The 16,722-nt window shown below is 36.7% G+C and overlaps 1 protein-coding gene across 34 annotated transcripts in view; it reads right to left on the bottom strand.

The window, feature by feature from the left end:
- Window positions 1–339: 339 nt before the first annotated feature.
- Window positions 340–16,722, bottom strand: part of MADD (MAP kinase activating death domain) — a 68,200-nt gene continuing 51,817 nt past the window's right edge. For 21 of the 34 annotated variants that reach the window (XM_033063458.1, XM_033063453.1, XM_033063466.1 and 18 more), the window contains 8 exons: window positions 15,824–15,931; window positions 15,569–15,733; window positions 14,378–14,450; window positions 13,445–13,551; window positions 8,427–8,435; window positions 8,100–8,169; window positions 3,256–3,302; window positions 340–1,814 (listed from right to left, as the gene is read on the bottom strand). In XM_033063458.1, the coding sequence (XP_032919349.1) occupies window positions 1,707–1,814; window positions 3,256–3,302; window positions 8,100–8,169; window positions 8,427–8,435; window positions 13,445–13,551; window positions 14,378–14,450; window positions 15,569–15,733; window positions 15,824–15,931 (687 nt within the window). In that variant the 3' untranslated portion in view covers window positions 340–1,706. The remainder of the gene's footprint in view (window positions 1,815–3,255; window positions 3,303–8,099; window positions 8,170–8,426; window positions 8,436–13,444; window positions 13,552–14,377; window positions 14,451–15,568; window positions 15,734–15,823; window positions 15,932–16,722) is intronic. The other 13 variants (XM_033063457.1, XM_033063468.1, XM_033063475.1 and 10 more) reach the window with 2 other exon arrangements.

The following is a 16,722-nucleotide window of genomic DNA, read 5'->3' as shown; positions in this document are numbered from 1 at the left end:
CCAGTTTCAGTTTTGCTTTAATGTCAGGAAAGGATGAAAGATTGTTTACACACCACTTCTACTTGCAAGCATGGAAAAGAAATTTTCATATATCAAATGTGTCTGTTTTCCCTATTCATGTTTTGCAAACATTTTTGCTTTAAAGATAAATGACACAGATGTGGTGTTGGAAGAAAAAAAAAACCAAAAAAACCCGAATTATTTAAATTGCTTAAATGGAAAGAAAATTAGATAGTCCATTTAGAGTTTTTTCCACTATTTCATGTATGTGTGTGGTGTATTTTGAATATAATTACATTTGTTTCAGAATAACAAATGACAGAAAAGCACAAGAGGATGTAAACTAGTTGCTGGTTGAATGACATTTTATTTTCACATTCAGAGAGCTGTACAGTTTCTATAAATAGATGTGATACTATAATATTTACATCATTTTCAACCAAACTAGTATATTCCATTTTAAATGGTAAATACCCTGACCAAGCCAAAACAGGGTTATTTCTGGGTGCATTTAGTCAGAATTCTATGTCAAAACATACAATACATCAGTTTGTATCAGAGCAATTTTTCCTGGTATTTTACATGTAACATTATTTTCTCTAGATAGTCTCACCTTCCAGCATCCTAAGAGCTTTCCAGACAAGTACAGTACAGTTCAAGAACAGAAATAGGATGAAAAAAACATTCATATCCAGCCTATTTAAAATAAGGAATGTGATGGACAGTTTAACTACATTTCTTTACACATAAACACAATATTTTCAAGATCCCTTCATATACAGGTACAGATTGAAAAAAAACATAAAAAGCAATAGTTAAAATAGTTTGGAGACAGCAAAATCTCTAGGCTTCTGAACACTTCTGCAGATTTCTGTACTGTGCTTCTGCCAATAATGTTTCCAAGTTTTACACTGCCTTATTCATTTTCTAATCCCTGTGATTAACTGCTTTAGGGAGTGCTCACTGGCATCTGTGAACTCTGCTGCTGGAGTAGCTACAAATGTTATCTAAATGCTCATTTGAAAATCCACAGAACCCATGAAGTGTTGAGGTTTTTTACATTAGACTACCTTCAAAGTTTCTCTCTTCACCTGAGAAGCAGTCATCTCCACAGATGGACCAATTAAATAACCAAACTTCAACTGTCACATGGTATTTTGAGACTATGACAGCAAAATTGTTCATCTCTACCAAAAGGGACTGTAGAACTATGTGACAGGAATGTTGTGTTGGTAATTAAAAATGAACAACACGGAAGGAAAACAACAAAACACAACACTGAAACAACATACAGGACCAGGCTGCTTCCACTGTGCACATACCAGAGAATCTGAAAGCAGAAGCCTGCAGTTGTAAAGTGATCAAACTGTAACAAGTACCACTAGAAAAAAACAACCAAACTCAAGCTGTTAGTCATCTAAACAAAAAAGGAATTTCAAAGGAATGTCCAGAGTAAGTCACTCACAGCTGGATGCAGATGCTCAAAACTGTCTGATTAAAAGCTCATTTAAAAACTCCATTAAGGATGAATTCAGAAGGAGACTGAACAGGGAAGGCTTAGGTTTTTCTATGGGGAAAGACTTACAGGGTCATACATAAATAATCAAGTTCTCATAAGAGACAGAAAGTGAGCTCCAGTAACTGCAGTAAAACTGGGAGTACTGCATATCAGTGTGCCAAAGGGTAGATATTTCCAAGTATCATGATCAACTGGAAACTGGTCGAGGTGGTTTGCTTTTGTTTTCTGCCTCTTTTCCACGAATTGCAGCCACATAAGAGAAGAGACACAGCACGGAGTAGCAGATCTCATGAGCCTACAAGAATTTAGAGGAAGAGATACTGAAATTCAGATTAAGTGTTTGACAAAATCCATTGCACATTTGTATTTCTCCTGCATGTCTTCCTTCATGGGGCAACTACTCTGGCTACAAACAAAATCAGGAACATGTGTTCCCTACCACCTTTAACTGAGACAGAGAGAGAAGAGCCATATAACAAGCTAAAAAATGCCTTTGGGATAAAAACATTAGCTGCTCAATGATTTAATATTTGAGAACAGCATGCTAAGCTAGAAAGTTGGCCAACTGGCTTTCGAAAAATTATTCTGCGTATTTGCTTTTGATCTGTTGCGTAAAATTACAAGATATTTTCTTGGAGGGGGTTGAAAGAGCTAACTAAAGAAAGGGTTTCATATAGCACTACTCAGTTTTACAATTATTTAACTGATTAACTGTGCTGTTATTTAACTGAAAATCCTCTTTTACCATGTGACTGGCAGCGCAATTCAGTGAAGGTAAGACTTAGACTTATCTCTTACTTCTAATACCAGCTGTTCTGGTGATCTTAAAAATTCTTGTCCTTTAAAATGACATTTAAAATTTTTGTAAAGGTAATAAGCATAACAACATGTTTTGCTGTATGCTGTATTACAGTACAAGCTAAAACACTTCCATAAAATACATTTTTTTCCATTAAATTGGCTTTTCTTACTAACAGATACAGCTATTTGCTTCTTAAACTACATATATTCTAAGCATTTTGTTCTAAAATAGTTCCAGCTTCCTCAAATAATTTTGCTCTCTCTTCTTGAGGGACTGAATTTCCATGAAATCTCCAAATGTGTACACTGCACTTCAGACTTAAACTGAAATTTCAGTTCTGATGACAATCATTGGTTTCTATTTCTTCCCCATGAGTGCATCTAAGCCTGATCATGTATAACAGCATTAAGTATCATTATCAACTGCTGGTGTTCACAAAAATGTTACAAAAACTGAACATTATATCAGAACAAGAACTCATCTATACAGCAGGAATCAATACTTTTACTTCACTCACAAGACACTGCTCATGAGTAGATGGGAATTTTTTGTAAACTGTTAACAATAATTTTATTCTTAGGAAGTAGTCTCCCTTTCCATTGGTTCTATGAAGTAAGGGTTGTGTTCTGCACTGCCTAAAAATGAACAGTTCCACCAATTTTTATTGTGCTAAAGTCCAATGCCAAATTGGCTACCGTTCATCTTTATCTGTCTTTAAAAAGGAGACAATGCTTTCTGCACTACTGCTGAGTTCCTCTAGCATTCACAGATCCAACAATCATTGAGTTTTGCTGTCTCCCCCTAATAAAAACATCATCAAGAGCAGCTGGTGTTTCACTGTAAATCCTGCAGTCTCAATGTAATTCTTTTCTCCACATGAAAATGTAAAGATACATCCTCTAGAGAACCACCAGAAGCATCACAGTAGACTCACCATTGGCGTCTTGTACTTGTGGCTCACCACTTCTTTAGTTTCAGGAACTAAAACCGGACGGGCAAGAGACAAAACAAAAAGTTCAAAAAACGAGAGGCAAATGGGAAAGAAATAGCACAACGTTCCCATGGGAAAGGGAAGGGATGCAGACAGACAGCAGGTGCAGGTACAGGGCACTTCACTATCCCTCACTTCTACATACTTCTTTTCATTTACTTTATATACATCCTTGGAAAACACTGATAATGTCATAATAAATTACTCAAGCTGGCAAAAATTTTCACAGCTTCTGTTTGGTACAGCAGATATTTGATGGCTCTTAAGAGACTCTGGCTTTTCTCACATTACTTATTCCTGCTAGACAGTAAAAATAATGAAAAAATATGCTCAATGACAAAATACACCTAATGCCTACTACAATAAAACATAACCCAAAAATTCCATTGGAGTTTGTCACTATATGAGTCCTGATGATTTTACTCTTGAGATGTTTGAATCCTTCTCTGCTGAATACAGATCTCAGAAGAACTGCTGGATGCTGTACAGTAAGCTAGTGAAATCCAAGGAGGAAAAAAAAGGAGCTGAGAGAGAAATTTTTCTTGACTGGAAGACTGTTTCCTAGCTCTATTTTAAGTTTCTCAAGATATTCTTTCTCCTGTATAGGATGTGTGTGATGGTATTTACTTGACATACTCACTGAAAACATTCATAGTTTTTGAATGAGTTGACTTAGAATGCTGAGTTCAGTGACACATATTCCTCAAATACCAGGCTGGTTGGTTTACAGAAATATTATATAAAAAGAGGATTAGGGCATTGATGAAAAAAATCTATTATCCATAAAATCTGACCTTGTTCCATTGCAGTGCCTCAAACTGAGAGAAAGAAAACTGGCATAATAATAGGTAAAGGAAATTTGTCTTCTGTTCTCATTATGGAAGGCATAAAAAAGCCAACTGGAACCACCCTGTTCATGTGCAGTGCATCTGAACTGCACCTTTGGCCTGCACTTGGTCTGCAAATGTTGTGAACAGATACCATGGGAAATCACCAGAAGAGAACAAAGACCACACTAGAACACACAAGTGGCAAATTTAAAATGTCTGTATAAGGGGAATACCACAACCAAGTCTGAGTACTTCCCTTCCAGAATAGCTGGAATTTGCCATGAAATTTCTGTGTCACAACAAAAGAATTTGGAAGAAGCAGTACAGAAATTATGCAAAACCAAATCATTCCAGGTTCAAAGAAGAAGGATAAATGTTTTATTACACATAGTACTAGTGACAAGAAAAAAAACAGAGGTAAATGAGTTCAGTATGAATAATCAGGAAAAGTCCACAACAAAACCTATCCATGCAGATGTCATCTCTTCAAGTATGATATGACACAGCTAAACGCTGGAGAGGGAGACGGATTACACTCTAAGGGGCCAAGAGTAGGCAGTGCAGACTGGGTTTGAGAAAGTTCTCAAAATATAAACCAGTACCTACTAATTCTCCTATGTCATGGTATTGTCATTCTTGAAAAGAATCTATTGAAAAGTACAGAATATGATGGTAAAAAGTAATATTTTTGTTTTATTTTTCAACTCTCACTCTCCTTGGAGTTGGCAGTTGCATGAAGGGTTGAGAAACAAGGGAAGTGCACACCCAGGCTGCACTGCCCCAGTGATATCAGAGACTAAAGCTGGGGAAATAAGGAGGTGCACATCCAAGCTACCTTACCCGTTGGCACCAGATGTTCCAAATTAACTCCATGTCACCAGGGGATAAAGGTGGGAGTGAGGCTGGTGCACAGCCAAATAGGGTAGGACTTTTACAGCTGTGTAAGTCTCACTGCCCACTGGATAACATACAACTGTTCATATACTCTTCAAAAAGCAGGAAGGGAAAGCTGTAAGGACCTTGTGCCACGAGGGAAGGAGAGAAGGGAAGCTGTAAAGTCCTGTATCATAATTGAGAATAGGAAGAGAGGGAACAGGAGAGCAGCCAGGCAAGGTACTGTCTCTCCACAGTAAGTTGCCTTGTCTTTACTTAAAGTACTCCTTCACAGTCCTTCCAATGCAGAAAATTCTCCTGAGAGGACTGAGTTAGGAAGATTAAGAGTGGGTTTGCATTTACAAACACAGAAGTCAAAGCACTACCACTGCAGAATACAAAGAAAAAAGGAAGAAAGGAAAAAAGGAACTGCCCTCCCACAAAAAAAAAAAAGACCCCCCAACACAACAAGAAAAAACCCCAGCTTTCAAAGATCCAAGCCTTAAACTGAGAGATTAGCACTTTTCTTCTAACATTAGAAGTTATTCCTGATGCTCTTGAACTGAGTGGATGAAGGGAGTAAATTAAGCACCATCCTGCAGCCTTTGGTCCTGTAAATGAAAATATGGTGCTACCAGAAAATGAGTTTAGGGGAGATCACTTTACCTGCTGGAGAATGAAGGTTTTCATAGCAGCAGCGGTGAAGGGGCCACAAGAAAATAAAGCACAAGTACACAGCAGTAACTCAAATTCCAGAGGGAAGAACCTTACATTTCCTCACTTACTTAAGTTCACATTTTCATTTGTGGGACACAATTCCTGAACTGCTTGCATCCTGCTCTGAAACCACAAGTCCAACTGAAATGCTGCCATCTAAATGCAGCACTAGCACAAACAGACCTTTAATTTCCTCCTGTGCTATCACTAATTTGGAGCACTAATGTTTGGTAAAATCAAAATCTTGCTTGAAGTACTTCCCATCAGACTGGAGTATGCACACTTACCAACTTCTACCTTTCTAAAATCATCTACTATTTCCATATGCTCCTACTGTAATAAATCTGATGGCAAGGTTTACAATGTTTGACACTAAATAACTTCATTCTTAAGAAGTCCAAGCAAGTTTTTGCTGAATGCTTTTAGTTTACTCTTACCAAACATTTATCTTGAACAGGACAGATTGTCGTATCTTCTCACCTTTACAACAATTCAAAAAAACAGCTCCGAGGTAGACTCTAATCTCAGCATAAGAAAAAAAGTTAGCTCCTCTGCAACATCCTCCTTTTTTAAAATTTTCTCAGTATTAGCTGGATGAGCAAATTGTCAATCTCATTTGGTACATCTAAATTAGGTCTTGTCTTTGACCTCGATTTTGCGAGAGAGGATATTTTTAACTCAAGTAGTTTAATTTCTCAGCTTTTCTTGTAGATTTCAACTCCCAGTTATTTTTAATTACTTCTTAAAATTACCCTTTTATAAGTCCCATAGGACAATTCTAGCTTTTGTAATAGGCCCTTGATTACAAAATCATTTGTAAAAAATAAGAAGTATTTTTTCTTACATTTATTACAGACATTATTTAGGGGCTAAATGCTCTTTTACAGAGTCACCAATACAAATTAACTAGAAATAACCAAGTCAAACACTGTCTTTCTTCTTGTCCAATATAAACAAACTATTATAAGAAGTACTTTGATAAAACCTCAAAATTAATCCAAAATTAATTTCTGATCCAAGTAATTTCTTCTAAGTAAAGATTTCAGAAGCTGAACCCACTCTTTAAGCTATTTTTATGGCTTCTGAAAGCTCATCTTTATAAAACCCATTAATAATCTTTTATTGCCTATCAGGGTGAAAACATTATATCAAAGGAAAAAAAACTGAACAGAACTTATGAACATCTAAACTATTAGAAAATACAGAGATCTGATCACATGAACAACATTCTCAAAAAATGGGAAAAAATTGTTCACAAATTCAAATCTGAAACATCTGGGAGATTTACAGTAAACAACAAGCAAACTGCAACAGTCAGAAGGGTTTCATCACTTAGAACTTTGTGTCACTCAAAGGAGACAACACATTGTCATGGACAATGACATTAATTTCAGAAATCTCATGTTAATAGTCTCCTATAATTAAAGGGAGAATCCCTCAACCAGAACATTTTGTTCAAAGTACCAAAGAACAATGACAGTCTTGGTAATGGGAGCTGTTGATCCAGATTCTGATTAATGGCCAAAGTATGTATGCTGATCTACTATGGAATGTTGACAATTTCAGCTTCTTTTTATATGTTTCATACATACTCCTAAGACCTAAACAAATGTCTCAAAGATGGCTGGAAGAATAAACCAATTTGGGTTTCAGGAGAAGTATGTGGGTCATCCTTCCAAAGAGCTGCATCTGAAGTCACTCATATTTTTCAGACCCTAGTTAAGAGTATTGTGACTGACACTAACACTGAAGAGTAACCTGAAATTTTGCCCAGCAACAACTGACCAAAATAGCACAAACTCTCTGTTCTCCTTAACCTTTACTTTTCTACTCATGCTCTAAAATAAAAATCACAGGACAAATAAAGTACAACCTGACAACACAGCTTCTGCTCCATTCAACAAAAATTAAACTACACCTAGCAAAAGAAAAGCTTTGCAATTAAAGAGCAAAAATAAAAGAGCAAAAAGAAAGCTTTGCAATTAACAGTAATTCTTTGTAATGAAAGCATGGTGTGTTGAGAAAGATCAACTTTAAATCCTACTTTAAAAATGTGGTTTCTCAGATGAAAAAGGAACATAGCAAAGAAATTTCACACATAAATCCATGTCTGGTTTTTTGTTATTTCAGAAGACTCGGGACCTTTTTTCTGTCTAATAAGAAAAAGTACCTAGATCACAAATCTTAATATGATAAAAACTAATGTGCATATTTTTATGTCAAGTCACCCATCTCTCAGTCAACTCTTTATATGCAATCTACATTCTCTCCCACCTTTGAAATTGCAGTGCAACTCTGAATCTGAAGACTGGAAATTTGAGTTACTGCCATGTGAGTACAGACCTAATATCAAAACAATGTAATTACCAAATTCCTCCAGGACAAAGACTCCTCGCACAGTATTGCACTTTTTAATGTGATTCAGCTCTATGAAAACCTACGAAAACAGGAGGAAAAGTAGCATAAAATTAGTTGGGTTTGGAGTTTTTTTTAAACCAAAAATCAAAACTAAACAAAAACATCATCACAACAGATAAAACCTGAAGTTTTATAGCATACACTACCAGTTCATTTACAGTTTAATATATAAATAAAGGGTGAAATAAATATTCAGAAGACAAACTTGCCACAATGCTAGAAATCAACAAAAAACTTAAAAGTGCTAAGAAGCGAAGACAGCAGAAGATGAAGTACCTTCCGCTCCTTGCAGGAGGAGAAAGCATGGAAGAGAAACGAAGGAGTTAGTAACTCTGACATATCCAACATTGCTACCCCTTCAGGCACTCAAATGAGTTATTGCAAAAAGAATACCAACACACCTGAAATACAGCAAAAGAGGGGGACGAGAATAAAGCTGGCTCCCAAATTTGGCACTAATTGTAGCCTCTGATCCATCCCAGGTATTTTCTGCCCCTCCATGCATCCTCCTCCAGCACAGAGGGCAGGTAAGGGGCACTATACTTCCCACCCTGATACTGATCCTCCTAACCTACCACGTTGTCAAACTGAATCCAATGAGGAACCACTAATCCTTCTTCTTTCTGACAGTTCTGTCAGAGATTTTACTAGAGTTTATGATACATAATCTTCAGAGTTACTCTTGGAATGATCTCCTTTTAACAGTCAGTATGAGTTTTCTGTTTTAAGCAGGATGGGAGAGTTTGGATCCTTCTCTATGGTTTACTCACTTCACATATGATTCTGCCAGTTAAGCAAGTCATTTGGAGAACAAACCTGCCTTAAAATCATGTTCCACATACATGAACCCCAAAAGACAAAAGCAGTTGAACTACATGACGAGGTTTTTCAGTCCAGAATGTTAGATGCCAAGATTGCATGAATAAACCAGTTCTCTTTGCATAATGAGTTTGCTTAACATCCAATCTATCTGAAGATACAAAACAGCCCCTTCTTATGTGCACAACTCCAGAAGGATCAAAGTCAGTACACAGAGGTAAGAAGCTGTAGCAAGTGCTGTAAGGACTCTAATCCATATCCCAGTTTCTAGTATACTTGCTTTTCAAGGCAAGAGAAACACTAAGAGTAACATTGCCCTAATAGTCGGAGTGTTTATATCAAACACCTTAGAGAGGTCCTTGCAAAACTGTTTTACAATAGCGTGGTTTGATATTTTGAGTGCCTACATCTTTAGGACACCGTGATCTCAGGCTCCTTCTTTAAAATGGTACTGGAGAAACTTCAGTGTCTTGGAAAGAAGGGAAAGGAAAACTCTGCAACCCTCTTGAATCCATATTAGCAACACCAATGTACTCATGCATGATAAGCTACGCATGGAAGACAAAGGACGTCAATGCTAGAAATTGTCGTTGGGGTTTTCTGAAGAGATTTATCTGTATCAAGAGAGATCAGTAAATGCATCTTACATTTGAGGTAAGACATACTGATTTTCAAGTCAGAGGAATTTTATTATTATTTTTATTGGCAGAGAACTAACCAGCAGACCTGAGATATTTTTTGTTCAACATAAAAACCCAAAAATTCCACTCACATAACCAAAAAATCTTGCTTTCTGCTTATGTTCAAACACTCAAGGGAAAGGAGATTTAATCCCATCTTTTTGTTGTTCGCCTGTTTTCATTAATGCTCCATATAAGTTTACTTGGTCAAAAACGTTTTAATTTTTGAGGTATACTTACAGAATAAACAAATCAATAACAGAATGCTTTCTTTACTGCACTTAGTTCTGTTTTTCTGTAATCATTTCTGTGAAAAGTTTTTGCTAATAGTCGAAGTACAAAAATTTAGAACCTCAAGAGAAAGGCTCAGACAAAACACTGGCCTTTTTATTTGAGAAGAGTAAAACTGCCCAAGACACTTGACTGCCCCAGGTTCTCACGATCTGAGTTAATGTTACAGAGTGCTGCATCTCCACAAGACCTATGAGCAAGATGAAAATTTATCAAGTTTGTCACAATTACAATCCATTTTCAGATAATACGAGTTAAAGGGCAATTTCTTGCTATATTTTTATGTTTTTATTTTTTATGTTTAAATGACAGAGGAGATGCTCTCCTCTCACTCCATCCAAAAACACGCATAAAGGAAATAGCAGTTACTTACCCTAGAGAAACTGTGGCTCCTCAAGACAGAGCATTCAGTGTGGATCCTACTGTAGACGGGCATGTGCCTTATGCAGTTTAATAAGCTTCCATCTATTTTTGACACAGATGGATTCGTAACAGGCACAAGGCTACTGAGTCCCAATATTACAACAGAGTTTGTAGATGTGACTCAGAATTATCTGCCAGTGCCACAGGTATACTTGATTCCTCCCTATTCTAAAGAACATCCTCTGACCTGCTAGGCAGAAAGAGACTTCAACATTTTTTATTCTTAAACTTACATGTGCTGCTGCACGGTGAGACAATCTGTGAACACTAAAGCCAACTCTCACATGTCAATAACAGATTGCCCCACCACGCACCTGAGACATTTCCTAAGGTACTCACAAGACACTAAGTACACACACTGCAAACCAAGAGCCTTCAAAAACGGCTTCACAACAGCAAGTTTCACACTGAAGCAGAATGTTCAGTCTTCTCAGGTAGGCTCCTTTTATACTTTTCTTTTAAAAAGTGGAAACCCCTCTTCTTACGTTCTAAATGAATTCTGTGATGTCCAATCAAGTCGAGCCATAGAAATCCCTTCTATTAGTAAGCCACAGTACTGAAAAGAATACTTGGAAAGATAGCCAAGAACAGGGCCTTCATATTAAGTAAGGAGAGGAAGATGAAGAGAAAGCTGGGCCTGATGAGATCCTGTAGGTTTTTGTTGGTCAGTATCCCCATTCAATCTCAACAGAAATAGAAAATGCCATTTTCAACACTGAAAAATGGTTGTGGGATCCTGGTTTTAATGATGTAAATCATCCAGAATAGCACACCTTTAATTAAGAAAACAGACTGGTTGATAGTGTGAGAATAAGAATGCCAACATCCTTTAGCTCCAAAGATTATGAAACTGGAGGAGATTTTTTTTTTTTTTTGCATGGTGCAACTAGTAGGAGTCCTTTATGTAACTGCTACAGCTGTCCATTCTACAGAAACCCTCAAATGGTACACGTTTGATACCTGTCTAGACACTTTGCTTTGAGAAGGAAAACAAGGATATATATCTTAGACCCCCTAAATGGCACTGAATGCCCTGGTCAGCTGGCAATATTATCTAACAGACCAAGAATTAAACATATTGAACAAATGCAGTGTATTTTCCAGAACTGCACTTGTTTTAATATCTAAACTAATGGCAACTCATCTGGCATTGGAAAGGTGATGAAGTGAAGGAATAATCCTTCAGGGTGAGGGAGACTGCTGGCATGTCCTGGGTCTGACCTGCACAGACTCTCTTTTCCAGAGAAAAGATAGGAATCTTCATGATAGGTAGCAAATTAGAACACCATTCTCTCTAAGGAAGGATGTGGTAAAGCTGGTATTCTATGAGTTCTGGTAGTAGCACAGGTCTCAGTATCTGTTGTACAAAATTAAAGTAATGCTCCAGACAGTACCACACTAAAAATCAATACAAGGTTTCCCTAAAGTGTCTTTCTGAATGTCATTTCAGTCTTTCAGGGGAAAATAAAAAAAATGCTTGAAGCTGGAGTTTTTCTTTTGCACAGATACATGCCCACTATGTCCTTAACATCGAGTGTCTTTGTCTTGTGAAGATGCTTGCTAAACTTAAGAAACTATGCTGCTGCTGATGTAACTGTCTTTTCATACATCTTTTCTCACTGCAAACGTGAATGCCTTTTCATTTATTAAATTGAGACATCTCCATAGAGATGAGCATTTGTTTGAGCAGAACATTTTTGACTTCTGGGCAAAGTAGCAAACAGAACATTCCTATTTTGTGTCCTTACCTTAGGACAAAGTAATTTCTATTTATCCATCTATAAGAATATCAAACTGTTGCTTTGAGACCAGGGTTTAATTTTCAAAGGCTTTAGACCTCCCATTTTCAAGAACTATGAAAATTCATTCTGTACAGCCAATAACTCCCTCTTAACAGTTCTTTGTATTTCAGCACACCCAATGCAAAGATAAAAGCTGTAACTTAGTCAAGTAGAGTGTTCCATCACACAATAGGTCTGAAACTCTACAGCATGTTGGACACAGTTCAGATTCTACCCTTTTAAGAGGCAGCAAGGAAACTTGCTGGGAGGTTCACAACTCTACACTCCTTATACTGGCACATGTGGACTCGAAGTGGCACATGGTGCAGCTGTGACCTTTGGAGAGGTATTAAAGATTCTGAGCATGTGTATTTGAGATGCACGTGCACTTCCAGTGGGATCTACACTGATGTATCCTCAAAGAAAAACAAAGCTTGTGTGGGGAGAAAAGTCTAGTCAGGAGGAAAGGAAAAAACACTCCACAGAGAACTGACAGAAGCTTTTCTTTCTCTCTCTCTCTCTCTCTCTCTCTCTCACACACACACACAGTCTCCCTTCTCCCCTAAAAATTGATTCTACTGTCTAGCATAGCATGCATTTAATATATGCAAAACAAAAAAACAAAGCAAAATAAAAAACAAGGATCAAAGGAAGCAACAGAAACAACATCCAGAGAAGGGAAGAAATGACAATTCTACTTGTGTTTCCTCTATGCCCACAATATCTGCTCTTTGGAAGGAAAAAGGAATCAGTACTTTTTTCTTATTTTTGTGAATTACATCAAGAGCCAGTTTCCAATTTATTTTCATACAAAATTCTACAGATAATTTCTAAAATTTTAAAAAATAGTAGATTAAATATAATGTAGAACGTTCCCATCTGAACCTGCAATATTCAAACACTGTATCTTTAAGGCTGACTGCTTATGCAATGAGGATTTGTTCACGGTGTGATGCATTATAGCAGCTTAGATTATTATTGATCACTTTCTCTAGCCCTTAATACAGGCTAACATTTGTTTTGTGCTTAGACAATTCAGAGCATAAGAAACAAGAAGCTGCAAGATGTATCAACATCTTTCTTTAACAGATTATAGTTTTCCTGAGGATATTTAATTTCAGTGTGTTTTTACACATATATATTGATACATGATTGTGGGTTTGAGTGTAAATATATTTAATTTTTTTTACCCACATCAAGCTATCCCCTGTCCTTATTGATACTCTGGGAAGAGGAAACACCTACACAGGCATGCTGCAAAAAGCTTCATGCTCAGTCTTCTCATAGATTTCCCTCATACCTGACTGTGCATAAATTTCAGGTTAATTCCTTCCAGTGTGACCTGAAGAAGACCTCCTTCACCAGTTTTCATATCCTGTACAGGGAACTCACCACCCAGCTCAGGGCCTGTGATGTTAATAAAGAAAAACAAAACAAAATAAAAAAACCCAAACCAAAACAAAAATCCAGAGAGAAAGAGAGTGCAGAAAGCAGTTAGCCAAGTCATGGTATGTGAAAAGGAAATATAAAATAGTAAAAACATAATTCCTGCTGATGTGCATAGTAAAAGGACACAATTAAGAATAGTAGAGACCATTTCAGTGAGTCCACTCAACTAATGACAGCTTTCTGAGAACAACTAGAATTTTAAGTATTGTAATAAATTTCATTCTGGTAACATGAAGTAACATCAATGTCAGTTCATCCTGTATTTATTGTACCTCATATTGGGGTATTGTTAATTTGCTTTAAATGCCACATGTCATTTCTCCATAGTAAGACCCTCCAATCACATAATACCATAGAGAGCATAGTCTTAAGTACAGATACATAAGCAGCCCAAAGGAGGCTTGTATTTGTGAGCTGCATTGCGTGGTATTGTTTTAAGCAATTAAAATGTCAAAATATTATTAAAATAATAATTTAATAGAGGATATTAATAGGTGAATAATCTAGACATTTTCATCTAGTTTCTTTCATATTGTTCAATTCAGCTAAAATGTGCATTCTTAATACTACATACATTTTAAAAAGTAAATTATTGCCCAATTCTTAAAATACCTGTCAAATACACTCTTGCTAAAGACAACAATCTGCTACTTGCACTTGGATGCACAGAGTAACCCCAAGATTTCCAAGTAAAAGGAGATTGTGCTCAAAGGAATTAATTAATAAAAAAAATTGCTGACTGCAGATTAAACAACAAATGTTCCCAACATTTAAAATCTTGTACCTGGTTTAATGCTTTGCTGCCTTGCTGCCGCTCGCTCCATACTGTCTTTTACACAGTAGTACAGTTCCCGACACTAACAGATATAAGAAGAGTAATGTGTTAATTTTCCAAATTACTAAAGGAGGGAAAAGAGTAGCAAGATTCTAAGACTCTACAAAATTAACAAGCCCCATGTAGTGACCAAAAGCCTGTTCAAGTTCAAGCACACCTAATTATCAGTTAGCATTTATATTTGTTTTACAAGATGATAGAGAAATTATTTCATAGCATTTAATATACAAGTTAGTGAAGACTTCCTGCCTTGGTACATTCTAACCAAGCCTATGCAGTTTCTTACTGTAAAAAAAGCATCAAAATAATTTCTCCCTTTCTTTCAGCTTCCAGCAATCGATATTGCTAGCCATGCACATAATACCTTTTTGTTATTCATATCAATTTCTTTGTGGCATATCCTTCTCTTAATCTTCCTTCAACTCTGAGATTAAGCCATAATCTCAGAGCTAAATTTAGGAAAATTTTCCATCCATAGTCCAAATACAGGACACAGAGACGGCTGAGCTACTCTATCCTAGAAAGGAACAAATATGATGGATGGACAAACTCATAGGAGTTGAGATCAGTGGCTCATCATCCAAGTGAAAACCAGTTACAAGTGGTGTTCCTTGGGTGTCAGCACTAGGTCCTGTGCTGTTTAAAACCTTTGTCAGTGACACAGACAGTGGGACTAATGGAAGGTGTCCCATGGCAGTGGGGGGTTGAAAGTAGGTGATATTAAAGGTCGCCTCCAACCCAAGCCATTCTATGATTCTAAGACCAAAAATTATACAATTAACTCCTAGAGCACCATTTTATTTTTGTTTTGCCCATGAATCCTCTGTAATATTTTTACTATCTTCACAAGCCTGCAAACTCATAGAATATTTAGCAACACTGATGCTTTCCTTCTTCTAACAAAAAAACTACAAGTAATTTCTTAAATTACTTTCTGGTGGGCAACTGTCTTCAAGTAAATGACAGAGCACAATGCCAGCTTCAGATGTCAGTGCTGCTAAACAGCCATTGCAGCTCAGTAACCAGTGCTGGAAAGAGAGCGCTATTTTTTGATTAAACATGGAATACAACATGCAAAGGATTTGTTTTTTTCTGTGCAGTTATCCCTGCAGTATTGTGTATATTAAACAAGACACGAACCTTCTTTGTGTAGAACTTGTTCAGTTGTGTCTCCTGACCATTCCTGCGCCAGAGGCAAAGCACTTTTGTTTTGGGACAGTAAGTCATGTTGATGAGTTTCTCATACCACCAACGTTCATACACAGTTCCAATGTTGCTTCTCAGCACAATACAATCATCACATACCTGGTAGCACAAAATATTACGTAAGATTTTTAATGCTAATTCTCTTATTTCTTCTGCTACTAGTTGCATTAGTATTTTTCTTGTCTCTACCTCCATGAAAAATATGTCTCCTGTTGTGTCTGTGCCAGCATGTACAACAAAAGTCTGCTTCTTGATGTGGCGGCTGCCACTGGGTCTCACAGGGAGTTCCCGTCCATTCTAGAAAAAACCCACATGCAATCATTAATGAACTTTGGAAAAAAAAAAACATTAGGTGACACAAATGAAAGAAAGAAGAATTTTTAACAATATTTAATGAGCTGATTTGAGATCATTTTGGACACAGTAGTAAGTAACATACTCCAGTAAGTTTAGTTTCAACAAGTGTGACTGTGAGAGTTATCACAGCATACAAAATTCACGTGGTACCACATTCAGCATGGGGAAGTGAGGTGTCTGAGCTCTGGTATCATTGCAGTAAACTGGTCTGGTTTTTCCCAATTAATTATAACTAATTTTGTGTCTTTTCTGTGCAGAAAAGTAAGTTCCCAAGATAGAAATTACCTTTAAAAGAGCCTAACTTGTGTCCACCCTGCTGATGGTTGTGTTAAAAACTGGCTAGATATACTAACTGAAGCTTTAGCCTATATTCTTATTGATCACTGCAGGACATCAGGTTTATTCTGTATGAATACTGGAAACAGTTTTGTACAGAAACTGATTGCTACAAGTCTTATAGCAGCCTAGAAACTGATAGAAAACTAAATACTTCTTACAGTCATAGTAATCATAAAGGTTCCTGCCAACAGAAGTTATTAAGAAAACATTAATACCGCACAAAACTATGGTACATAAGTGTCATGTTTATACATATTGGTATGGCAGCTCTAACTGATAACTGTGTAATATTAAAACATTATAAACAGAGTCAAATAGTCCCAGTCTTTATTTTATACTTGTAAAGAGTAAAAATTAAAAATTCAATTACAGTAATTTCACGACCATAAGGC

Source organism: Catharus ustulatus, chromosome 6, assembly GCF_009819885.2.
Source record: "Catharus ustulatus isolate bCatUst1 chromosome 6, bCatUst1.pri.v2, whole genome shotgun sequence".
In the NCBI taxonomy this organism is placed as follows: domain Eukaryota; kingdom Metazoa; phylum Chordata; class Aves; order Passeriformes; family Turdidae; genus Catharus; species Catharus ustulatus.
The sequence above is the reverse complement of the archived record's forward strand: the minus strand, read 5'-3'. Positions and strand labels throughout refer to the sequence as shown.